General features: G+C 39.9%; 1 protein-coding gene and 1 long non-coding RNA gene across 4 annotated transcripts; one reads left to right on the top strand and one right to left on the bottom strand.

The window, feature by feature from the left end:
- Positions 1-1350: 1350 nt before the first annotated feature.
- Positions 1351-5300, bottom strand: LOC126457795 (histone H3.3A). Of its 2 annotated transcripts, none has more exons than XM_050094392.1 (4): positions 5160-5300; positions 4785-4918; positions 3766-3919; positions 1351-2059 (listed from the first exon to the last, which is right to left on the bottom strand). In XM_050094392.1, exons 2-4 carry the CDS (start codon positions 4910-4912, stop codon positions 1931-1933), a joined length of 411 nt encoding a protein of 136 aa, XP_049950349.1. In that variant the 5' UTR covers positions 4913-4918; positions 5160-5300; the 3' UTR covers positions 1351-1930. The 2 variants fall into 2 exon arrangements, with proteins under 2 accessions (XP_049950349.1, XP_049950350.1); XM_050094393.1 differs by having other exon boundaries at positions 4785-4915; positions 5160-5258.
- An 85-nt stretch (positions 5301-5385) lies between these two features.
- On the top strand, positions 5386-26571 carry LOC126457796 (uncharacterized). 2 transcript variants are annotated; one of them, XR_007585528.1, is made up of 2 exons: positions 5386-5528; positions 26190-26571. It is a non-coding gene; the product is annotated as an uncharacterized LOC126457796 (long non-coding RNA). The 2 variants fall into 2 exon arrangements; XR_007585529.1 differs by having other exon boundaries at positions 25131-26571.
- Positions 26572-27336: the final 765 nt, after the last annotated feature.

Genomic DNA, 27336 nt, shown 5'->3' with positions numbered 1-27336 from the left:
TAAAAAAACTTATCTCAAAATAGGATTTGAAGTAAAGGTTTTGTAAACTATCCAGTTATTCAACACTACATGCACATCTCATCCTATGGCCATATGCCAAATCAGGCTGCAGTATTAAATCTTACATTATGTAAATTCAGCAATATGTATACGAAGTAGTATACCTACCTCTGAAGAACTTTTCCTCTAAATGCCTAACCCTGCATCTGAAGGAACACTTATTGCCATCTCAAAATTTTGTCTGGGAAAAGACAAACAACAGCATACTTGCTGCTGGTCATGTGCAGTGCTCATTTCATATATTACTATTCTCTCTCCCCCAAGTCAATTCAGCTTGGTCAATCTAACCATCTGATTATAACCACTCTGAATCTTAAGCTGTGAAACTGCTTCACTCCCTTAAAAACAAACACCCTAAACAATTTCAGGACAGACAACATGCTTGGTCTTTTGTATAGTGATGTTTCACCACCAGGCCATGAGAATTGTGGTTACTGGCAGCCTTATGTTAAAACCTTTTCCCAAAGTGTAGACATGCTATTGAAGTCTACACTGCTATTGATTTTTAAAGCAAAAGCAGCAAACCTTTTGCAGTACTTTTCATCATTTCCTAACCAGTTCTCTCACCAAATTTGAGAGCTCCACTCTGATAAGTGTACCTTGTTTCTTAACTAATTCCCTTGCACTTTAGTTTATTGCTTTGGGTGATTTTCAAACAATCCATTACTGCCTCCCTTTCTTACCATCCAACTATTAAGCCCAAGTCTGCTTATTCTCCCCATATTTTAACAAAGTCTTGCTAGAAGCTGTGTCTGCAAGAAAATGCCACTAGAAGCATGACCTTTTGCTGCTGCTTAGAGAAGTTTCATCACTACCAATTTACTTCCGTTTTATAAATGCAGCCTACCAATATTCTGAGTTTACATGTGAAGACTGTCACAGTAGCCACAAAGACTTATTTACAAAGCCTTTAACCCAGTTTTTAAATGTATATACTTCAGTTCTTTATTCCACTTATATCCACACATGAAGTGTGTATAAAGTTCACTGAATGCAATACAAGCATTCTGTGAATGTTTGGGAAATTAATCCCCATGCATTTTTATCAAGCATAGTAGGAATATTTTATAGTACGTATTGGAGAATATTTTGTTCAATAAATAACATGTTGTACATTGTCTAAGTAACGTTGTACATTGTCTAAGTAACAGAAGTACAAATTGTATAGACAATCCACTCAAAAAGCAGGAGCAGAACACATTGGTGTCATGTTGATTGTTATCCGCCTTATTAGATTATATTTTGAAAAATAATTTTAAGTACCAACTGTCATGTCAATAAAACAAAGAGTTCAGTACATACTAATGCTTTATTCCAAACTGCTGAAAAATAAGCCAAACTGTCAACATGTAAACCACATACTATTTTGGAGAAAAATATGAAAGTAAAAAGATCATAAAGATTCAAAATACATATGCATATACTCGAGCTCAGACAAACTCCTCGTCTACATCTAGTTAGATCTCCACAAGACCATAATAACTACAAGAAAACTTAAATGCCTTAATTCTAACATCTACTACACAAGTCACAGTTTAGACCACAAACTACACAATGTCACTTAAATAGAACTACACACAAATTGTGCTTTAACAATTAGTGAAATTACATGTTCTAGAGAACTTTTATGCACTTCAGCAAGACCATTTTACAAAACACCCTAAATGGACACAAAATATAGTGGCTTCTTCACTTGCAGCAATACATTAACTTCAGCCACTACAGCTTTAAATGAAGTGCACAGTAAAATGTCTTCAAACTTGGCAGTGTTATAAGGGTTTATGTTCAACATTAGGACAGTCAAAACCAGCTGGTAATGTAATTTGCCAGGGTTGGAATGTGGCACTTCCACAATGCCATCATGCTTCATTTAAGCACGTTCACCACGGATGCGCCGAGCAAGCTGAATATCTTTAGGCATAATGGTCACACGTTTTGCATGGATGGCACAAAGGTTTGTATCTTCAAAGAGACCCACCAGGTAGGCTTCACTTGCTTCCTGTGAACACAAAGTACGTTTATGTTCATCTCATCTTAATATTTTACAACAAATTAAAGCAACTCCAATTTTAATAATTGTATACAAGTTACAACCAGACTACTATTTTATTGCTACTGGTAATACATTCAAAAATTGGCTGTACCACTTCAGCACAATCAAAATTCCCTCAGTTCCACAACTTGGCAATACTTTGCGAAAGTCTTGAACTTAAGTGAAGCCATTTCACATCATATCCACTATGAACAAAAAATGCAATTTTTATGAGAAGTAATGCAAGATGCAGAGTACAGTTACAGTTCACTGCAGTATGACTGGCTGTGATCTTGTGTCCGTGACATTCCATAGCTCTTAACATGTCTATGTATGAAACTCTCACTTGCCCACTGTAGGAATGATTTCTCGACATTTACCTCACAACAGCACTTGCATATGAGAAACAGGTTGAATATGACAAGAACACTTATGGCACAGCCCCAAAATGTTCTGCACAACACTGGCAACTACTTGTCAAGCTTGCTCAGTACTACTCCAGTATTACTGTATATTGCACTAACACTTGTGGGTATACATAACCCAACCAAGATTGTGAATCATCTCATCTTTATATGAAGTATTACACTACATTTGATTTTATCTTGGCACCAAAATGAAATGTTCTAATTAATACCATGGAAACCATCTCCATAATAGCATCATGGAAAATGAACTATAATGACAAGTGGGATTCGTGGAAAGCTTAATCATTCTGAAGACTTGCCTTTCAGAAAACACTACATCTCCTTTTCTAATGTACCCTTTACATCATGTATGTCACACTTCCAACTCACTGGTTTTAGTTTATTTTATTATCTACAACTATTGAATGAATCAGTCAATCTTACCTTGCACGAAATGTTTCGATTTCCCTATCTAATCTAGTATACAAAATGAAGAAACTGCAATGAAGAGTGTAAAGCAAATACCCAACACATACACAAGTACAAATCAAAATGTAGAAACTGCAATGAAGAGTGTAAAGCAAATACCTAACACATACACAAGTACAAATATGTACCATTTGATCTCTCAGACTTTAATCACTAGCAGGTCCTAATTCAAGATATTTCAACTGGTGCCAACAATGGCATCACTAGTCAATATACTTACTGCCCTTGTCACTAGCAAAAAAATGACAAATTCACACTATATATACTCCCCCCCCCCCCCCCACACACACTTCCAAATTTCTAGACACTTCCAAAACCCATGTCCAGTTCATATAAGACAGGCAAGTGGGGGATCTCTATGCTCGAATATAGACTAAGCAATATTACAGCTGATTGATCACCTATTTTCACTAATGCCAAAAGTCAAGTTACTGCAATCATCAGTTAATACAAAAACACGATTGCAATTAGAATATTTAACAGGATTGCAATAAACATTGTGACAAGACTTAAATAAGCCCACAATCTAATAGGGGCAAATCAGAGAAAGCATTTCCACATTACATTTGACATAATGCCGGCAGATATGCTACAAGCCTAACTTTTTTACCAGTCGCCCGAGTAAAGCTAGCTAAAATTACGAAAATTTTATAAGTCTCCCATGTTATAACACAGATGAACATATAATTGATTCACACGAGAGGCAATTTTACAAATCGGGACTTCAACTTCCAAAGCAAATGCTAGACAATCACAGCTGGCATCAACAATGCATACCTGAAGAGCTCCAATTGCAGCGCTCTGAAAGCGCAAGTCCGTCTTGAAATCCTGAGCAATTTCTCTCACCAAACGCTGGAATGGCAATTTGCGGATCAGCAACTCAGTTGACTTCTGATAACGTCTGATTTCTCGCAATGCCACAGTTCCAGGCCTGCGAAAAACAGTCTACTATACTAATGTCTACTATACTAAAAGTAAGAGACACCACGCAGTTATATCTCAGCAACACATGTACTCTATACTAGCGAATGTGTATTGAAGATTAACATACTTCTAGAAATTACTCTATACATTAAAAGCACTTAGTTGTAATCAAATGTCCAAAAGAAAAACATGAACGATCTCCCGCCAAAAACCACCTCTACAACCTGTCACGAACCGACCTCTTCCGTCGTAGGAAAGGAGCAGGAACTGTTTCGTATGCAGCAAATAGGACCTTACAAGCACTTTTAGATTCTAAATACGTAGATGTCAAGTGTACTGTCAAAATGAAAATTTCTTCGAATGACAGTGAACTAAAATTCCTAGGAATGATTTCGTCATTTACAACATGGCATCCTACAAAATCAAAGGTGCACCCACAAAATGGCCGACTATGAACAATACAATTCTCAAGAAACAGAACTATTTAAAAGGTTGTGAACCCAAGCAAACAACCACAAATGTCAATGTGACGTCCGACTTTAGTTTGACGTAAAATTCCTACAGCCCAATAAATTAAAGTTTCATATACACTACGTTCAGCACAAAGTTAATTCGGTTCTAATTGCAAATACGACTCCATACTCAAGTGTCAGAACGAGATGAATAAACACCAAAAAACGTAACCGTGACCATTCCTTTGCAGTTGCATATTACTTTATTAAACAAAAGTAAAACGAGTGCCAATGATGCTACATCCCCACACCCCTTAACACCAACTAGCAACAACTGTACTGTCACATTCCAGAACACTCCCACATCCTCATTGCACTTGCACAAGTGGAAATTGAAATTATATGGTCTGCATCACATACCTGTAACGATGAGGTTTCTTCACACCTCCAGTTGAAGGTGCACTTTTACGAGCTGCTTTTGTCGCCAACTGCTTCCTTGGCGCTTTTCCACCAGTAGACTTACGCGCGGTTTGCTTCGTACGTGCCATTTTCTACTGCAAAATTTTTTATCACATTAATGCTATAAACAAGCCATCTGTGAATTCCATATAATACGGAAAAATGAATTATGTCGCAAAATGGAAAACAATGGCGTCAGTTGATAAATAATACAAGTTGAAAATAATCACGATTTCACACTATTCAAACAGTATAAGCACTACCAATGTCCACATCCACTTTACATAACGTGAAAAACGCCAAGAATTGAAAAATACACACAATATTGTGTCATACCTATTCTCTCAACACCAGCACCAATATCCAACACTCACGACTAACGAACACACACTACTTACTCAGCAAGACTAACCGACGCTATGGGAACGATGACGTCTTATTGGACAGCGTCATCTCGAGGTCTGTTCGCTATTGGTCAAAATAAGGCACATCGTCATTGGTTGTGCCCCTCCAAAGGACGAACTGTTATTGGTCAGAATAACGTTGTTCTTGATTGGTCAAATAGAAGTTACTGTAAAGCGTGGGACTTCAAATTTGTGTCGGAAATAACTGGTTTTTATTTAGCGTTTGTGACTAGTAACAGTAACGTTCTTCATCAGTCAGTGAATTACCATAGTTTGCACTTGACTGCATGTATTAAATGCGGTGTGTAAAAGAGGCTTTTCAAATTTACTATTTGGATGATATTTCCCATCAAAATAAAGATGCCTGTTATGCAAGAAAAAGTAACTTTTTCACGCCACTTTTTTGAACTGAGTATCTAGACTACAATATAACAATTTATAAAGTACAAATACATAATCATGTCACGAATTCCGTGTTGGCAACGCCATATAAACGGCACATGTTTTACGCACGCTGTTCCGATACATATTCGATATTTGTGTAAGACATCCATAACATTTAAAATAACTACTGTACATTATTGGCTTTAACGATATTTCAAAGTTGCAGTAGTGGAAAATTTTATTTTAAATATTTTATATCACCTATGTTACGTAGTGAGAATCATTGGCTGTATGGTCCTCAGGCCAAAAATGAAAATAAATCAATAAAAATAGTGGGAACAATTATTAGACGACTGTAATATGGTCGGACTATTAGCTAGGACAGTTAAGACTAAAAACTGTCCCGGGTATTATTTTCTGAACTTATAGTGTTTCAGTATGTGCAGAATTAAAATGCCGGTCATGGATATTTTGCTGTAATTAAAATGGTGTGTTTAACCACAACAATAATGAAAACCTTGTAGTGGGCCTGTATCTAACTGAAGTAACTAGATTGTCAGCATATTGTTGCAGTTTTAGGTCCACACACAAAGAATGAATCCCGCCAAGAAATTAATTTTCTAACGTACATCATTTTTCTCACTCAAATGACCTGTATCTATCATAACTGATATCGACACCATGTCTCCTTTATAGATAGCATATGGGTTATTTCGGTCTCGTAAACTGACATACGGCCGAGAGAGTGGTGTGCTGACCACATGCCCCTTCATATCCCCATCCACCGACGTGTTTTTGAGGATGACATGGCGGCCGGTCGGTCCCATTGAGCGTTCCAAGGCCTTTTCGAACAGAGTTATTTGTTTTTCTAACTGCCTGTTATCAATCCGAAAACATTTGGAAACTATATCAATATCTCCAGTTATGCTCATTAAATGACCATGAAGAGTGTGATGCAGAGTACATTTTATTGTACCATATATTAAGGTTTCTGCTAATTCTGTCGACAAGTTAAATGTGGAGGAATGTTTTCTTGTCTCTGTGTATTTAGTTTGTACTCTTAACTGTATATTTACCATACAACGCCGGTGGGGGTCAAACCTTAGAGGGTTGTAGAATATTCATAAGTTACTGCCTGAAAGCCAGTGCCTGGAATCATAACATTTTTCAGAATTTCTGTTACACTGCCCAACAAGTCTGATTATTCATGCTGTTTTTTCTGTAGGCTATGCTCAATGACCCCCCCCCCCCCCCCCCCCCTGTTCCTCCAATATTTTATGGATTTTAAGCAACAACTTTCCTATATGATTGTATTTTCCTTAATAGGAATCAGGGTGGCACTGAATCAAAAGCTTTTTTGTTAGTATAGAACTGCTGAAACCCTCTGGGTATCTCATTCTGAGGCATAAAGAGCATTTTCTGTGAAGGGCACATATTAGATTTTGAGATCCACTGAACTGTGCAAGCCCTTTATGTATTCTTTTAATGTGGCCTCATATATGATGTAATTCTCCTTTCAGTTGGAATGCCATTCATGTTCTTTATCAGTATATTATTTAGTTATTGTGGGCAGTCACTTAAATCTTATAAAGGTCTACTGGAGATGGTGGTGTACCAAAGATCACAATACTGCTGTTCTGTGTTGCACTTTTGGAAGTGTGTTTGTGGTGAGAGGCTGGTCTGAACTGTTGCTTGAGGTATGGGTTATGTTGGAAGGTGATAGTTCAGTTGTGATTTAACAAAGGCAACCAATGTGTCATGCTAGAAAGCTATTCTTTTTTTTTTTTTTTTAATGTAGACATTGATGAAAAACTGATCTGTACCTTAGCCTAAGGCTTTTGTTAGGTTGGAAGGCAACTGTTTAAATGTGAGTTGCCAAAGCAAACAAGTACATTGTACATTGTATGTTACATTTGTATCTCATATAGTCAAGTTTCCAAGGCATTAGTAATGAAATCGTCCACATCCAAAACTCCGAGTTCCCATGGAGTTCTGGTTAGTTATCCAGTGTTTGTTTTGTTAGTGTTATTAATGATGTCATCTGTTGGTCATTTCTGGAGGCTCTAGTCTCCATCATTAGTCTGTTGGAGAGGTATCACGCTATTTACGAACACTGGATTTGGCACAATCAGTGTTTTGATGATCCATGTTTGTTTAAGACAAGTCATTATTTTCAACTTGCAAAAAAAAGTTATAGAATAATAACATTAATAAGCATGGCTGATGTAGGATATTAAAAAAAAGTTGCAGTATGTGTATCAGTTACGTGGCTTTTTTTCCATAGATGTGTGTGATCTGTGCTCTTTTCCAATCACAGGACATGTTTCTTTGGTCAACTGATCTCCAATAAATTATGATCAAGAGTGAAGCTAATTCATATGTTGATTTTTGGTGATTTCAGCAACTATTGAGTATCACTGATATAAGTTACTACATCAGTTGTCTTTGCTATCGTACAGCAGATAAATGGAAACAACTTTCCTTCATTTACCTTTCTGATAGATTATTTGAAGATAGAATTCATCATTTTGGCTTTTATTTTGCTATATTTGTTTCAATCCACTTCTTATCGATAAATGTCTTACCACAGTTTTTTTATTCCTGGTAGACTTCACGTGATCAAAATTTTTCCAATTTCAGGAGATATCATGCAATACTATTCAAGTTTCAGTTGGCAGAGACTGCAGTCGTGTGTGTGTGTGTGTGTGTGTGTGTGTGTGTGTGTGTTTTGTTGACAAAGGCCTAATGGCCGAAAGCTTTAGAGTAGAGTAGAGTTTTATTGGTCCTGGTAATCATGTTGTTGTTGTTGTGGTCTTCAGTCCTGAGACTGGTTTGATGCAGCTCTCCATGCTACTCTATCCTGTGCAAGCTTTTTCATCTCCCAGTACCTACTGCAACCTACATCCTTCTGAATCTGCTTAGTGTATTCATCTCTTGGTCTCCCCCTACGATTTTTACCCTCCACGCTGCCCTCCAATACTAAATTGGTGATCCCTTGATGCCTCAGAACATGTCCTACCAACCGATCCCTTCTGGTCAAGTTGTGCCACAAACTTCTCTTCTCCCCAATCCTATTCAATACTTCCTCATTAGTTATGTGATCTACCCATCTAATCTTCAGCATTCTTCTGTAGCACCACATTTCGAAAGCTTCTATTCTCTTCTTGTCCAAACTATTTATCGTCCATGTTTCACTTCCATACATGGCCACACTCCATACGAATACTTTCAGAAATGACTTCCTGACACTTAAATCAATACTGGATGTTAACAAATTTCTCTTCTTCAGAAACGCTTTCCTCGCCATTGCCAGCCTACATTTTATATCCTCTCTACTTCGACCATCATCAGTTATTTTGCTCCCCAAATAGCAAAACTCCTTTACTACTTTAAGTGCCTCATTTCCTAATCTAATTCCGTCAGCATCACCCGACTTAATTAGACTACACTCCATTATCCTTGTTTTGCTTTTGTTGATGTTCATCTTATATCCTCCTTTCAAGACACTGTCCATTCCATTCAACTGCTCTTCCAAGTCCTTTGCTGTCTCTGACAGAATTACAATGTCATCGGCGAACCTCAAAGTTTTTATTTCTTCTCCATGAATTTTAATACCTACTCCGAATTTTTCTTTTGTTTCCTTTACTGCTTGCTCAATATACAGACTGAACAACATCGGGGAGAGGCTACAACCCTGTCTTACTCCCTTCCCAACCACTGCTTCCCTTTCATGTCCCTCGACTCTTATAACTGCCATCTGGTTTCTGTACAAATTGTAAATAGCCTTTCGCTCCCTGTATTTTACCCCTGCCACCTTTAGAATTTGAAAGAGAGTATTCCAGTCAACATTGTCAAAAGCTTTCTCTAAGTCTACAAATGCTAGAAACGTAGGTTTGCCTTTCCTTAATCTTTCTTCTAAGATAAGTCGTAAGGACAGTATTGCCTCACGTGTTCCAGTGTTTCTACGGAATCCAAACTGATCTTCCCCGAGGTTGGCTTCTACTAGTTTTTCCATTCGTCTGTAAAGAATTCGTGTTAGTATTTTGCAGCTGTGACTTATTAAGCTGATAGTTCGGTAATTTTCACATCTGTCAACACCTGCTTTCTTTGGGATTGGAATTATTATATTCTTCTTGAAGTCTGAGGGTATTTCGCCTGTTTCATACATCTTGCTCACCAGATGGTAGAGTTTTGTCAGGACTGGCTCTCCCACGGCCGTCAGTAGTTCCAATGGAATATTGTCTACTCCGGGGGCCTTGTTTCGACTCAGGTCTTTCAGTGCTCTGTCAAATTCTTCACGCAGTATCGTATCTCCCATTTCATCTTCATCTACATCCTCTTCCATTTCCATAATATTGTCCTCAAGTACATCGCCCTTGTATAGACCCTCTGGTAATCATATAGTACACAAATAGTACATTCTGATGTAGGACAAGTCAATGTGTAGCAAAATATAATATTAAATTTGCATTAATTTCATTATTTCTACATTAAATTATCACTGAGTTATAATATTCCGAGCAAATATTGTACAAAAATAAAGAGTAGATATTTTAAAGGAGAAAGAGCATGTAGTGTACTGGCAGATTAATATCTGTATTGCAGCAACATTTACATGGTAAATCATTAAAGTTCTAGTAAGATTTATACGATAAATCACTAAGGCAAAGACAAAATCATTAGTAAACTTACTGAAGGAACTTGTGGAGGCTATAGAAGCAGCGATGAGTCAGATATGCCTTAGCAGTTGACTTGAAATTTGCCAGGTCATTTATTGATTTAATTTGTGGAGGAAGTTTATTATAAATAACTTTCCTATAATACAGGGTTCCTTTTTTATTCAGGGTGGTGTTGGTGGGCTCCAAATGAAAGTTCCCTTCTTGCCTGGTGTTGTAGGAGCACATATTTTCATTTTTATGGAAGAGAGTTTTATTTTCCATTGAATACTTTTTCACAAACACAGTTATCTCATACATATATATACATGGAAGTGGGAGGATTTCTAGCTATTGAAGAGTGATCTACATGTTTTGTTCCATTTTACACCTTCCATTATCCTTATAATTCTTTTTTGTTGCCTAAAGAGCTTTTGGCTAAGAGAAGAGTTAGCCCAGAAAATAATTCCACATTTCAGTTGTGAGTATATATAGGCATAATACACAGTTTTCAGAGAATCCTTGTTGCAGAATCTCTCTAATATTCTCATTAAGTAGCATGTAGTGCTTAATTTCTTACAGACTTTTTTTAATATGCGTCCCCCATTTAAGATCTTGAAGCCATACTCCCAAGAATTTAATGTTGTCTACATTCTGAAGGTCTTTGTCAGATATCTGAATCTCAACAGTTTGCTCACCTTTTATCACATTATTAAAAATTAGTGTCACTGTCTTACTTGCATTTATTACCAATTTGTTGTGACTGAACCAGTTTTCAATATTGTTCAATGTCTCTGTTGTAGACTTCTGAAGCATTTCCATTTCTTTCCCACTCACTTGGACACTTGTATTGTCAGCAAACTGGATGATGTTCTCGCAGAATTTGTTTAGGTCATGCACATATAACAGAAATAGATAAGTTTGATGAAATTTTGATGTTGCACTTCAACTACTTGTTTTCGACCACTTTGGTATGACTTTATCCAGTTGTCAGATGTTCCTCTAATCCCCATGCTGTCAAGCTTAGGCAATAGTTTTGTGTGATCTATGATATCAAAAGCCTTAAAGACATCTAGACATATTCCAATGACATTTTCGCCATTATCTAGTTTCTGAAGTACTTCACTTAATAGTTCAAAAATTGCTGTATCAGTTGATCGGCCTTTCCTGAAACGATGTTGTGCTGTAGATAGTATTTTGTGCTCTTCCAGAAAATCTATTACTCTTGTTTGAAAATTTTTTTCTATGATTTTTAAGAATACAGATAGTAGAGCAATGGGCCTGTAGTTAGCCACTTCATCCTTTTTACAATTTTTGAATAGTGGTTTGAGCTTAGCTGTTTTTATACGTGATGGGAAAATTCCGGTTTGAAAGGAACTATTACAAAAGGTGAGCTAATGATTCAATAATATGATCTCCACATTTTTTTAACAAGGCTGTCTGGGATGCCATCTATTCCAGTGAAATGATTCACTTTCAAAGTTCTGAAAAATGACAGGACTTTTTTCTGGGTTGAAACAGTGAAGTAGGATTTATGTTGGTATTTACAGATGATACTGGGCAGTTTGTATTGCAAGGTTTGATTTCAGTAATTAATTGCTCACTTATATTGTTAAAATAAGTATTGAACACATTTCCTATTTCTTTAGGATTATTAATTTATTTGCCATTGCAATTCAATTTAATATTGGAATTTTGAGGAGAAACATTGTCAGTTTGCTGTATCATTTTACTCCATTTTGTTGTTGGAGTTATTTATATAGCAGTCATTTGCCATTTTACTTTAGCTTCTTTGATAACTTTTTTAAGTTTCATTTTATAATTCTTGAAATATGCAATGAATTCATTGGATATATGCAAGACTTGGAGATCTCATATAATCTTTGTTTTTCAGCATGACTTTTTTATACCTGTTGTCAACCAGCAATTTTTTCTGTTAAGCCTACTACACTTGATTTTCTGAGTTTTAGCTGGAAATGACATTATAATAATGTGTAAATATATCCATAAATATGTTGAACTTCTCATCTCTGTTTTCGTATCTGCATATTTCAGTCCATATTTCCTTCTTTAGTAAATTCCTAAGTATTCAATGTTTTGATGGCTGAAGGTTCTTCCTATTTTTATTGTTTCTGTTTGTTTACATAAGTTCAGCATTGAAGATAATTCAAGAAGCTGTGCACAATGGTCACTGAAACCTGTGTTGAAGTTTCTAGCTGCATATTCATGGCTTTCCTTGTTTATCAGTATCATATTAATAGTGGTGCTGGATACACTTGTAACTCTGGTAGGGGAATCTATAATTGGGAACAGGTTGTATGTTGCACAAATAGCCATAAGATCATCTCTATCTTTTGAAACTTTGTTAAAGTCTCCACATATTATAAATGTTTTGTTTAGGTCCCTGATACTGTCAAGACTATCTTCAAGTTGGTTAAAGAATATTTTTATGTTTGAGTTTGGACTTCTGTACAGGCAAATGATGATTGTGAGAGTCTTTTTGTTGTGCCTATCTGCGACTCAGCATCTCCGCTGTATGGTTGAGTATCAACTTTCCTTCTCATAATATTAAAATTCAACTATGTTAGTCAGTGAGAGCTTCACACATTGCTCATTTGATAGAAAGGTACATTTCAGTTAGTATCTCCCTGCTCTGTAATTTTATGCATCCAGAATGAATTTTGACTCTGTAGTATAGTGTGCACTGATACGTAGCTTCCTGGCAGATGCCAGACCAGGACTCATACCTGGGACCTTTGCCTTGCGTGGGCAAATGCTGATCGACTATGCAATCCAAGCTCATCTCATGACCTGCTCTCACAGCTTTGCTTCCACCAGTATCTCATCTCCCACCTTTGCATTTGGTTTGTGTGTCACACTTTGATCGCTAAGTAGGTCCACAGAGGATAAACACATATAGAACCCACAAAGACTTACATGACAAGCACAATGATATGTTTCCCACAACAGAGCTTTAAGTTAGTAAGACAGTTCAATAATTAAAAAATAAGAAGTCAGCAGGCATTGATTAGGTTCCTGTCAACAAACATAATAAATGAATCTATTAGTTCAAGTGTTCATCCAGAATACCTAAAGCATGCATGAGAGGTGCCCTTGCTAAATGAAGCTAATGCAGAAAGCATTAAAAACTATGGACCAGTTTCATTGTCGCGTGCACAGTGATCCTTCTGTATCTCTTCCCTCCCCCCCCCCCCCCCCTCCCCGCCCCAATTCATGGATCCCAAGGACAATGCAGCCACCAGAGAGCATATCATGACACTGCGGGAGATCACATGGAGACAGAACCTCTACCTCCTCTCGTCCTACCAATGGAGCTGAACCCACCCACACCTCCTCCACCTCCTGTCCTCCTACCGATGGAGATGGACCCACCCAGACTGCAGCAGCCGACACCTTCTACATCTTGCTATGGGCCTCAGGAGGTGGATGCATACCCTTGCTCCTGCCTTCACCCCCATTGTCGTGATCCATATGCAACAACGATTCTGTCCCTTTGGGGGGTAGCAATATTACAGCGTAAAGTCTGCGCCAGCATGCCAATCAGGAATGCCAGGGAAGAGAAGGCCATGAGAAGAAGTCAGCCAATCACACGCTGACCAACCTCCTTTCCTGGACAACAACACGACAGCAGCGGCCCCTACATGAAGAGGACATAAGTGCCACACCCGACTGGTGACGGCCACTTAGATTGCAGCTTCAGTGTTAGCCACTTCAATAGCAGCATCAGCGTTAGCGACTTTGTTAGGAATCTGTATGTAGCACAGGCTTTTATTTGTCCATTCTGAAGAAGACTGATGATATTGCATATCGCCCTTTGCTTGCGATATATATCAAAGTGAAGTATCTTATCTTATTGTGATAAAACTCATTAATACGAGTCATCTGATTATTTGTCTATCAAATCAAGTATGCAGGCTTCCTAGACACAACAATTTGAAAACGGTTCAAATGGCTCTGAGCACTATGGGAACTACTTAAACCTAACTAACCTAAGAACATCACACACATGCATGCCCGAGGCAGGATTCGAACCTGCGACCGTAGCGGTCGCGCGGTTCCAGACTGAAGCGCCTAGAACCACTCAGCCACACCGGCCGGCCACAACAATTAGCGTCAGTGGTTCAACAAGGCTTAACATTTAAGCTACACATGCATACAGAAAGTGAGAAATAGATTCATCCCACCAACATATATGTCAACATTACCAAAAAAGAAAATAAATGCTATAGAAAGCAACAGAATGTCAAACCATCTGGTCAAGGTCACCTGACCATGTTTCACTTACCTTGTCTCAGTCAATACAAGATCAGTCACCAAAGAGCAGAAGTATTGGGTAGTTGCCAAGCACACACGTAAAGAAAGAAAACTTACTAGCTTTTGGAATATATCCTTCACTGAGCTAGAGTACACACACACACACACACACACACACACACACACACACACACACACACACACACACACACACACACCTGTGCCCCTGCACCGTGCTGTCTGAATGCACGGCACTGGGACTGCAGTTCAGTAGGTGAACTAGGTACTAGGGTGGGATGTGGATTGTGTCAGGTGAGATGGGTACAGGGAGAGAGAAGCGGGAGACAGGAAGCGGGGTGAGAGGTGGGTAGCTAGCAGCTCGGAAAGAAGCAACCAGTTTTGAGGCTAGGTGTGTAGGAGGGAGGGGTGGCTGGTGCACAGGCTGGGCATATGATGCACAGGTACTGGAGTGAGTGGAGTGGCACTTGATGAAGGTGGCATGGATTGAGGGGGTGTGACGAGACAGAGGAAAGGGAAACCGTTGCATAGAGGTTGTGGGGCAGTGGGTTAATGGAGAATGAAGTCAGGAGGGTTACGAGTGTGAAGGATCTATTGCAAGGATAACTCCTGTGTGAGTGGTTCAGAAAAGCTGGTGGTAGAGGAAAAGATCAAAATGACCCAGGTTGTGAAGCTGCTATTGAAATTGATCATACTGTGCTCAGCTGCAAGTTGTGGCACTGGGTGGTCAACTTTGTTCTTGGCCAAGGGTTGGCGATGCCCATTCATTCTGGTGGATAGCTGGTTTGTTGTCATAGCAACATAAAAAGTTGTGCAGTGGTTGCAGCAGAGTTGGTATATGATATGGCTGCTTTGACAAATGGCCCTGCCTCTGATGGATTAGGATAACCCTGCGACAAGGCTGGAGTAGGAAGTGCTGGATAGGTGGATTTCACAGGTCTTGCACTGGGCCTTCCACAGGGATAGTGTGCGATGCATGTTATTTCAGGGCTTGAGGATGGATAATCAAAGCCTTGGCGAAGGATATGGTTCTACAAGTTGTTCCAGTTCAGGGTGTTAATGGGTAGTGAGTAGGGCACTCATTGTAGCTGGTTGGTTGGAGGATTAGGGGTGTGTGAGGATATGGCATGGGAAATCCATTTGCAGACTAGGTTTGATTGGTAATTCTTATCTGTAAGGGCTCTCGTGAGATTTTCAGTTTACTGGGCAAGGGAGTTCTTGTCACTGCAGATACACCATGACAGGTGGCCAGGCTGCATGGTGGGAGCAATTGTTTATGTGAAAGCGGTGACAACTGTTGAAATGCAGGTACTGCCCCACCAGCTTTTCTAAACCATGCAGATGATAGTTATCCTCGCCACACATTCTTTGCTCCTGCAACCCTCCTGGCCTCAGTCCACACACCCTCCACCCAACAGTTTCCCTTTTCTCCATCTTGTCACCCCCTCCTAATCCATGTTGCCATGTCATCTTCATCATGTACTGCTCCCCACTGGCTCTGGTACCCGTGTGTCACATGTCTAGCCCATCCAACTGCCAGCCCTCCCTCCCATATTCCTAGCCAGCAAATTGGCTGGTCCCTCTAAGCTGCTGGCTTCCCACTCTCAATCATGCTTCCTGCCTCCTGCTTCTCTCGTGCTCTACCATCCCACCTGACAAATCCCTACCCCACCCTAGTCCACATGCTGAACTGCAATGCATATACAGTTTACACCATATAGGGGTACCAGCATGTGTTCGTGTGTGTGTGTGTGTGTGTGTGTGTGTGTGTGTGTGTGTGTGTGTGTGTGTGTGTGTGTGTGTGTATTTGTACTCTAGATTGACAAAGGATTTACTCTGAAAGCTACCTAGTTTTCTTTTTCTATTGTGCGTGCCTGTTGATGACTCAATGCTTCTGCTATTTGGTGAGTGATCTCTTTTACTTTTAGATTATGTGCATTATACAAGGAATTTCTTACTGTCATTAAAAGATCAACACTAGATTAAAGCTCACTCTAGGAAACTGAGAAGTCCATGAGCCCCCAGTGTGTTGGCATTTGCCCACTTCAAAGGATAGACAATAGGTACTAGATTAGCACAAACTCTTACAGTTAAGATGACTACCATCCTACAGGGGAACATAAATGGTTACAGGATACACAACAGGGTATGCCCATTTGCTCGTATTTACATGTGACACATTTCATAGTTTCTAGAGAGGATAACATCATTGGGAAGTGAGCTAAAGGCAGAGTAGTAAGGTTTGTATATGCTACATAATAATCCTTGACCCTGCCAGATTATTCCTCATATCCCTTACTTTTGCTTCTACCATTCACTGTCAACTTGCAGATAGTTGCTGTAACTGTTTTAGCGGCACTAAATGTTCTCTCTATCAGCCACCTCATGAATTAGTAGACCAGGAAGCTCTCACTAACCTAGTCAGAGATCTGTATCCCTTCCCCTTCTGTGGGTTTTTCAGTGAACTCTAATCCTTTGCTGCTCTGTTTTCAGAGATGAAATGTTGACAGGTTCTTGTCAGAAAAGTGTGACATTGCACACACTTCAACACTCTACTGATCCATACCCTATCATCAATATTTCATTATGCTCTCCAGCCCTTTTCGTGTGTAAGGGCTTCCTACTCTGTAGGAAGTTCTCCATGACCTGCACTTCAGTGACAACATGAGTCTGGATATACTTTAGGGGCAGAACAGTTTTCAAAGGATACTGCCCAAATGGATGCACTAAGTAAAACTAAATGCTGCACAGACACTGTGCTATGTTTTATTGTAGAGGCAGTATCTAGGATAGGATGGATCACATGATCCACATGATCTTAGCCTCCCCAACAAAGACTTGAGGACAGTTTAAAAGGAAGCTTTTCTCTAGTCCAATGAGGAGTTTATTCTGTAATCAGGGGCCAGTGTGGGAAGTACACATACGGACTATCCACAGAGAATCTCGGATTATTTTGGGTGGCTAAGGTAAAAATATTCTTCAGGTGAGGAAGATGAGATAAAGACAACAGTTACTGAATTGTCTCTAGAATGAAATTTTCACTCTACAGCGGAGTGTGAGCTGATATGAAACTTCCTGGCAGATTAAAACTGTGTGCCGGACTAAGACTCGAACTCGGGACCATTGCCTTTCGCGGGCAAGTGCTCTACCAAGTTCAAGTCTCGGTCCGGCACACAGTTTTAATCTGCCAGGAAGTTTCAGTTACTGAATTGTGTCAATCTTTCTGTGATACCAACAGTTGTATGGGTGGCCAACAAATGGATTTCAGGTAGACATCAGAGATGCTCTGTTAATGATCTAATAAGCAATGAGTCTTGTGATCAGACAAGATGTTAGCTACAACATAACAGAGCATTTTGCATGAATCATCAGATCCTCTACCTGTCACTACCATGATTACAGAGAGTGGTGTTTGGGACTTCAGTTACACAAATAATTAAGTTCACACTAGCCTGTTCTCCATGTAGGAACTAGACTCATCATTTTCTACATCAGATGATATTTCATGAATAGAAAATAATTTTTATTGTCACTTGGCATATCATTTACAATCATTTGATTGAATCATTGGTGACTTATCAATGAATACAGCTTTATGCCTACACAGAGATATAATAAAGCAATACACACACATGTTAAAAGAAAGTATGTACATGCACACACATGCATGTTACAACATAAAAACATAAATAGGTGTTACATGTCTTCCTCTTTCTTAAATTGTTAACACTATAATAATCAGCAGGGATTATAATGTAAAAAAAATATAGATTTGCTACTTGTCTTCCTCATTTCTAATGCTCTATGGCTGTATCCTTTCCATCCCATACAGCCTTGGCATTCAAGGCAAGCATATTTGATCGGATGCAGACTCTTTACAGCAATTACACCATCATTCTCACCTCAGCCTTCACTGTACATAATTACCTGACCATGCCTAGCTCAAAAGCAAATTTCCCAGGCCATCACATCCAATCCTGGCACCGCTGATCCCTCCAAAAACAACTTCAAAGCATACCACTGGTGACTCGGTATTATCCTGGTCTGAAATGTATTAATCAGCTACTTCGAGGGCCATGACTTCCTAAAATTGTGCCCTGAATTGAGAGCCATTTTGTCTTAAATCGTGCCCACCATACCTAGAATAGCTTTTCTTTGCCCTCCCAATCTTTGCAAATTCTTGTCAGACCCTATGCTCCTTCTTCCCCTAGCTCCCTGCCCTATGGCTCCTACCCATGTGACTGTCCCACTGAAAGACTTGTCCTATGCACCCTCTACCATTACCTATAGCAACTCTGTAACTTGCAAAACATATACAATCAAAAGAAGAGCCACCTGTGAAACAAAACATCATATACCAGCTGTTATGTAAACACTGTTTGGCCTTTTACATTGGCATGACTACCATCAAATTATCAATTAGGATGAAATGGGATAGGCAGAGGGCAACACTCAATATCCTGTTGCAGAGAATGCTCTACAACATTACAATCATGACCTGAGTGCCTGTTTCACCACACATGCCATCTGGATTCTCTTCCCTCAGACACCAGTTTCTCAGAAATCCCCAGGTGGGAACTAGTGGTACAACATGTCCTTGGTTCTTGACAACCACCTGGCCTTACTTTACATTAATTTCTTCCATGTCAGCATTTTGTCACAGTAATTACTCATTTCTTCACTCCGCTTTTGTTTTCTACATGTTTCATTGTCTTACCTGTCTATGTTTCACTGCCCCCTCCCACCTCTGTTACATACAATGATCTTACCTCTTCACTCTTATCAATTCATGCATGTTGTTTAAACAGTAATCTCTGTTTTGTGTATTGCCCTGCCTTCAATCTTTAAGATCTCAGGTTTTCAAATCTCATCTTATGTAGTCCCCAACAATCGGTCTCTCCTTCTCAACCTGTGCGGTAAGTCTCCCCTGACCTGCAGTTCTGGGAGACTTTCCCAAAATCTACCCCCTTTCCTAGACCTCTCCAGTCCCTTTCCTTCGCGCCTCTTTGTTCCCTTCAACCCTTCTGCTTGAAGAAAGAGCCACTGGCTCTGAAGTCTTGCCTAATTACAACCCTATCTTTATGTGTGTGTTCTGGTGTCACTTGATGAGTAGATTTCTTATCTATCCAGTTAAATTATTTTGTCAAAACTTGATTGGTTTCATTGTTAAATTAGCACATGTAATTGTTGGGAACATATGACTAGGCAATGCCAGGAGTTGAGATGGCTCATGATTAGATGTAAGAATTAAGTTAATGTATTTTGTTTTCTTGTCTTGTGAGTGTTAGTTCTCAAATAGACTGGTAGAATCACAATTGTCACAATGGGGTGGAGATATGTCAGTCACAAGTTTATTTGTTGCTATTTCTGGTAAGGCACCAAGATGTGCAGGCCTTTGTGAGAGATCTTGGAAATCTTGCCAAGACAGAAGGTTGGTCTGATACAGAATTATTGAGTGTTGAAAAATGGAGTAACAGGGGAAGCAGAAACTTATGTAGGGAATACAGGAGCTCTTAACGGAGCCACAACATTGAAAAAACTTAAAGAAGCATTAGTTCAGAGGTACACAAAATGAAATAGTGCAAGACACTATAAGAAACAATTACAGGTAATAATTAAGAGAAATATGGAAACTGTGGAACAATTTGCAGATAGGATAAGGAAAATTAATAGCTACACTTATGAATGAGGACAGGATGCTGCAGTTAGTGAAATTGTTTTACAAGAAGTTAAGCAGAGGGCGCTTAATGCTTTTTTAAGAGGGTTGCAAACAGAAATGTCAAGACACATGTGGACAGAGTGTCTGATGGATTTGTGCGCAACAGTTTGGCTAGCTATAGAGTATGAGGAGATCGATTTGTTGACTAGAATGCAGGGTAAACAGACAGTGTTTGTAGCAAATATAAAATGTTTAAGGTGTGGACAAATGGGGCATGTGAGGCAGCAGTGTCACCAGCCTCAGGGTAATATGGATGAAGTAAGAGGAAGTAATAATCTTAGAGGGAGAGGATCGGGGAAGAATAAGCTGTTAAACACCAATGGAAACCCCAGGTTCACCTACGATCATTCCCAGTAAGATTAGATGCTATGCATCTATGCAGAGGTGGACTGTGCCATAAAAGGAATAGTAGGAAATAAGGATTGCAAGTTATTATTGGAAACAGGGGTGCATGTGTCAGTTGCCAGTAGTGGTGGGAAACATAAGCAATGGGATCCACCATGATACAAACTGCCTGGAGTGGGGGATAAAGATGTCACAGCACTAGGATCGGTGGAAACAGACTATTGCCTGGATCAGGTTCAATTTAAACAATGTGTACAGATTGTGCCACATGTGAGTGAGGGCTATGACATGATTTTAGGGTTAGATTTCTTTTATCAGCATTGTGCCATAATTGATTTTTGGCAACAAAGGACAACGTGATGAAAAAAAAAAAATGTTTCTGTTAGGTGAAGCCACTGCCAGTGTAGCGATGTTGTGATGTCATCAGAGCAGTATTTAAATGGTCTAAGGAAAGTACAGAAGGAACTACCATGGGAGCTGGGGTTGGTTTTAGAACCTGAGTACAAAAACTTACCTTTTCATTTCAAGGTAGCCACAGTACCTGTGAGAACTGATGGAGCGGAAGTTTGCATTTCCCTTTCTCTACCAGTGGCAGGGAAACAAACATGTCACGAGCACTACAGAATTCATCCATATCCTGTCAAGTGAGGGATATTGAAGTAATTTGTAAAATCAAAAACACAGTGATTATTAATTGCAAAAGATAAGGGAAGATATGTAGAAATGCAGGAAACAAAGTTACAAAAATGCTACCTAGGGGAAATCACAGTCTGTCCAAATATGGTAATACGAGAGGGGCAGGATTCCTGCACAGTGAAATTGCTAATAGACAGGACGAGGTAAGAAAATGCAATAAATAAGTGATCGAGTCAGAACTGCACTTTCAGCAGGTCAAGGCATATTTGTTGTACTCTACCTTTGACAAGATGGTAGCAATAGTTAGTTTTTCTGAGCAGGAGAAGCTTACATCAGCAAAGATGCTAGAATTAAATGGGCATGGTTTGTTATTAAATGGAACAGCCTGCAATGCAGTCAGGCATACTTTCCATGTGCCCGCCACAATTTCTTGTTGTTGTTGTTGTCTTCAGTCCTGAGACTGGTTTGATGCAGCTCTCCATGCTACTCTATCCTGTGCAAGCTTTTTCATCTCCCAGTACCTACTGCAACCTACATCCTTCTGAATCTGCTTAGTGTATTCATCTCTTGGTCTCCCTCTACGATTTTTACCCTCCACGCTGCCCTCCAATACTAAATTGGTGATCCCTTGATGCCTCAGAACATGTCCTACCAACCGATCCCTTCTTCTGGTCAAGTTGTGCCACAAACTTCTCTTCTCCCCAATCCTATTCAATACTTCCTCATTAGTTATGTGATCTACCCATCTAATCTTCAGCATTCTTCTGTAGCACCACATTTCGAAAGCTTCTATTCTCTTCTTGTCCAAACTATTTATCGTCCATGTTTCACTTCCATACATGGCTACACTCCATACGAATACTTTCAGAAATGACTTCCTGACACTTAAATCAATACTGGATGTTAACAAATTTCTCTTCTTCAGAAACGCTTTCCTTGCCATTGCCAGCCTACATTTTATATCCTCTCTACTTCGACCATCATCAGTTATTTTGCTCCCCAAATAGCAAAACTCCTTTACTACTTTAAGTGCCTCATTTCCTAATCTAATTCCCTCAGCATCACCCGACTTAATTAGACTACATTCCATTATCCTCGTTTTGCCTTTGTTAATGTTCATCTTATATCCTCCCTTCAAAACGCCATCCATTCCGTTCAACTGCTCTTCCAAGTCCTTTGCTGTCTCTGACAGAATTACAATGTCATCGGCGAACCTCGAAGTTTTTATTTCTTCTCCATGAATTTTAATACCTACTCCGAATTTTTCTTTTGTTTCCTTTACTGCTTGCTCAATATACAGATTGAACAACATCGGGGAGAGGCTACAACCCTGTCTTACTCCCTTCCCAACCCCTGCTTCCCTTTCATGTCCCTCGACTCTTATAACTGCCATCTGGTTTCTGTACAAATTGTAAATAGCCTTTCGCTCCCTGTATTTTACCCCTGCCACCTTTAGAATTTGAAAGAGAGTATTCCAGTCAACATTGTCAAAAGCTTTCTCTAAGTCTACAAATGCTAGAAACGTAGGTTTGCCTTTCCTTAATCTTTCTTCTAAGATAAGTCGTAGGGTCAGTATTGCCTCACGTGTTCCAGTGTTTCTACGGAATCCAAACTGATCTTCCCCGAGGTTGGCTTCTACTAGTTTTTCCATTCGTCTGTAAAGAATTCGTGTTAGTATTTTGCAGCTGTGACTTATTAAGCTGATAGTTCGGTAATTTACACATCTGTCAACACCTGCTTTCTTTGGGATTGGAATTATTATATTCTTCTTGAAGTCTGAGGGTATTTCGCCTGTTTCATACATCTTGCTCACCAGATGGTAGAGTTTTGTCAGGACTGGCTCTCCCACGGCCGTCAGTAGTTCCAATGGAATATTGTCTACTCCGGGGGCCTTGTTTCGACTCAGGTCTTTCAGTGCTCTGTCAAACTCTTCACGCAGTATCATATCTCCCATTTCATCTTCATCTACATCCTCTTCCATTTCCATAATATTGTCCTCAAGTACATCGCCCTTGTATAGACCCTCTATATACTCCTTCCACCTTTCTGCTTTCCCTTCTTTGCTTAGAACTGGGTTTCCATCTGAGCTCTTGATATTCATACAAGTCGTTCTCTTATCTCCAAAGGTCTCTTTAATTTTCCTGTAGGCAGTATCTATCTTACCCCTAGTGAGATAGGCCTCTACATCCTTACATTTGTCCTCTAGCCATCCCTGCTTAGCCATTTTGCACTTCCTGTCGATCTCATTTTTGAGACGTTTGTATTCCTTTTTGCCTGCTTCATTTACTGCATTTTTATATTTTCTCCTTTCATCAATTAAATTCAATATTCCTTCTGTTACCCAAGGATTTCTACTAGCCTACCCATTCTTCTTCTACTGTATTTATTTCCCCCATTCCTGTCAATTGCTCCCTTATGCTCTCCCTGAATCTCTGTACAACCTCTGGTTCTTTTAGTTTATCCAGGTCCCATCTCCTTAAATTCCCACCTTTTTGCAGTTTCTTCAGTTTTAATCTACAGGTCATAACCAATGGATTGTGGTCAGAGTCCACATCTGCCCCTGGAAATGTCTTACAATTTAAAATCTGGTTCCTAAATCTCTGTCTTACCATTATATAATCTATCTGATACCTTTTAGTATCTCCAGGGTTCTTCCATGTATACAACATTCTTTCATGATTCTTAAACCAAGTGTTAGTTATGATTATGTTGTGCTCTGTGCAAAATTCGACCAGGCGGCTTCCTCTTTCATTTCTGTCCCCCAATCCATATTCACCAACTATGTTTCCTTCTCTCCCTTTTCCTACACTCGAATTCCAGTCACCCATGACTATTAAATTTTCTTCTCCCTTCACAATCTGAGTAATTTCTTTTATTTCATCATACATTTCATCAATTTCTTCGTCATCTGCAGAGCTAGTTGGCATATAAACTTGTACTACCGTAGTAGGCGTGGGCTTCGTATCTATCTTGGCCACAATAATGCGCTCACTATGCTGTTTGTAGTAGCTTACCCGCATTCCTATTTTCCTATTCATTATTAAACCTACTCCTGCATTACCCCTATTTGATTTTGTGTTTATAACCCTGTAGTCACCTGACCAGAAGTCTTGTTCCTCCTGCCACCAAACTTCACTAATTCCCACTATATCTAACTTCAACCTATCCATTTCCCTTTTTAAATTTTCTAACCTACCTGCCCGATTAAGGGATCTGACATTCCACGCTCCAATCCGTAGAACGCCAGTTTTCTTTCTCCTGATAACGACATCCTCTTGAGTAGTCCCCGCCCGGAGATCCGAATGGGGGACTATTTTACCTCCGGAATATTTTACCCAAGAGGACGCCATCATCATGTAATCATACAGTAAAGCTGCATGCCCTTGGGAAAAATTACGGCTGTAGTTTCCCCTTGCTTTCAGCCGTTCGCAGTACCAGCACAGCAAGGCCGTTTTGGTTATTGTTACAAGGCCACATCAGTCAATCATCCAGACTGTTGCCCTTGCAACTACTGAAAAGGCTGCTGCCCCTCTTCAGGAACCACACGTTTGTCTGGCCTCTCAACAGATACCCCTCCGTTGTGGTTGCACCTACGGTACGGCTATCTGTATCGCTGAGGCACGCAAGCCTCCCCACCAACGGCAAGGTCCATGGTTCATGGGGGGGAATTTCAGGGATAACTCACCTTAATACTTGGCAGCCTTGCTTATATTGGCCAGAGGAGCCCATGGAAGTGCTACCTGTTGCAAATCTAACCAGCTTAAATCAAACTCTATGGCCAGAATTAATGCAGTCTATAAACACAATTCTGAGCTAGCAGGAGGGATGAGTCTCCCTGGAAACCTTATTGCAGTTTGTAAATTTATATCAGGAAAATCCGTACTGGAAAGAGACAACACTGACTATTGACATACCAACCATCACAGCAGCACTTGTTCTGCTAAGCACAGTCCTTGTTTTGTATGAAGAAGACAAACCACAAGACTGAGTATGTACCCAGCCATGGTTCAGATTCCAATCTACTGGATACTCTAAGCATAAAAACAGCAGAAGGAAGATGAACCCACAGGTGAGTGGTATTAAGGACAATTGATTCATTTTAGCTTGTAAGTTTAGAATAGAGAATTAGAAGTTATTGCATAAGAAGACTAGAAATGAAATAAATTCCACAGTGTTTTGAATTAAGGAGCAGAGCAAGGCGACCTGTAGATATGTCTAAGATTGGTTGGTTGGTTTGGGGGATTAAAGGGACCAGACTGCGACGGTCATCGGTCCTATGTCTAAGATTAAGTGACAGGTTTAAGGAGAACCCGAATAATAATTAAGAGGCAAAACAGAGCCAGAAGGGGTGGTTGCCACTAACTATAGTGTAAAGGATAATCTAGTTTGGTCGATCCAAGGAGCCAGGTCTTGATAAACAAGAGGGCAATATAGAGTATCAACCATGTTCAGTCACAAATAGAACACCAAACTGGAAGTGAGCTGCAACAGAGCTGTCAGCAGCTCGTGGTCATGCGGTAGCGTTCTCGCTTCCCGCGCCCGGGTTCCTGGGTTCAATTCCCAGTGGGGTCAGCGATTTTCTCTGCCTCGTGATGACTGGGTGTTGTGTGATGTCCTTAGGTTAGTTAGGTTTAAGTAGTTCTAAGCTCTAGGGGACTGATGACCATAGATGTTAAGTCCCATAGTGCTCAGAGCCATTTGATTTTTGCAACAGAGCTAGCTGCAGGCAGGCAGGAGTGTTATGCATTACGAAGCAAAACACAGCTGACAGGCATCACGAAGAGAGCCAGCATGGTATAACAACAGCCAATGCTACAACACACTAGTGGAACAACAGAAGCCTTTCCTCACTTGCCTTAAGCCTTAAATGAACATAGTCTGGAGCATATAAGTACTCAGCCATTTATGTACTAAAATATTCTCTTCTCAGTTTCACAGGCTACAAACAAGTCTGTGATGCCCAGATCAACATCCTAGAATGAAGTACAGGGTGCGCTGTTCGACCACGGGACAGGGCAGCCTGCCCTGAGTCATGAAAGCAGCCGCCGCTGGAGAAGAGAGCCGCCCGCTTGCTGGAGGGAGGCCAAGGCTGCTTCCATGGAATTGTCAGCTGTGCTGCCATGCTGTCATCATGGTTGCAGCCAGAGACATCACTAATAGCTGCATTCAAGTGACACCATGCTCAGCCCTGCCCTTTGCACCATCAGTAATGCCAGACATCTATTGTTTTGCATTAGGCAACTGTACACTTCCACCAAGCTGTTCCTGCTGTACTATGGCCAAGGGCTGGAATAAAGAGGTTAATTAAACAAGTTTACTGTTGTGACTTCTGAAATTTTCCCGGCGTATTTCTTCTTCTAATAATTTCCGGGTATGCAGCTGGATCCCATCGACACACCTGATGATGGCCGGACGTCTCTGGGCCGAAATATCGTGGCAGAATGTCGACGGGATCCGGCTGCATACCCGGAAATTATTAGAAGAAGTTTACTGTCGTTCTTGCATTCCATGTCACTCTCCATGGGTGACAATCCCAGGGTCATCTAACAGCATAAACAAAACAGTGTAATTGCTTCACCAAGCAATCCATGTTGTGAGCCCACAGCAAGTTTTTGCAGTGATCAGTTTTTAGCCTCATAATTTAACTGCAACATATATTCAGCAGTTTGTTTGGACCTGAAATGTATAATTTGTGCTTTTGTAAGGTCTAATTTCATAGCATCGTTACTTATTCAAGCTTCAAGTGCGTGAAGAGTTTGTTTTATATCCTGTACTAGTTCTTTGTTGTTTTTACTGCAAACTACTGTTGTTTAATTGTTTGCATAAAAACTGTTTCTGAGGTTATCTTATTAGACTGATGCATTAATTCTTTCTGTTTTGCATGTTGTTACTCCTTTTCCTATGGGTTTATTTATCAATTGTCATGTTTCAAAAAGGTTTGTATTAATATTGAGAGCTCGGATGGAAACCCAGTTCTAAGCAAAGAAGGGAAAGCAGAAAGGTGGAAGGAGTATATAGAGGGTCTATACAAGGGCGATGTACTTGAGGACAATATTACGGAAATGGAAAAGGATGTA

The sequence above is a fragment of the Schistocerca serialis genome, chromosome 2 (assembly GCF_023864345.2).
Source record: "Schistocerca serialis cubense isolate TAMUIC-IGC-003099 chromosome 2, iqSchSeri2.2, whole genome shotgun sequence".
Taxonomy (NCBI): Eukaryota; Metazoa; Arthropoda; class Insecta; order Orthoptera; family Acrididae; genus Schistocerca; species Schistocerca serialis.
Note: the sequence above shows the minus strand (reverse complement) of the source record. Positions and strands in the feature narration are given on the sequence as shown.

Bases quoted from the DNA above. Each gene is read 5' to 3' on its own strand.
- LOC126457795 (XM_050094392.1), bottom strand. From the start codon at position 4,912: ATGGCACGTACGAAGCAAACCGCGCGTAAGTCTACTGGTGGAAAAGCG. The intron at 3,920-4,784 runs GTATGTGATGCA...TGTTTTTCGCAG, and splicing joins AAGAAACCTCATCGTTACAG to GCCTGGAACTGTGGCATTGC. The intron at 2,060-3,765 runs GTATGCATTGTT...TTGTGTTCACAG, and splicing joins CTGCAATTGGAGCTCTTCAG to GAAGCAAGTGAAGCCTACCT.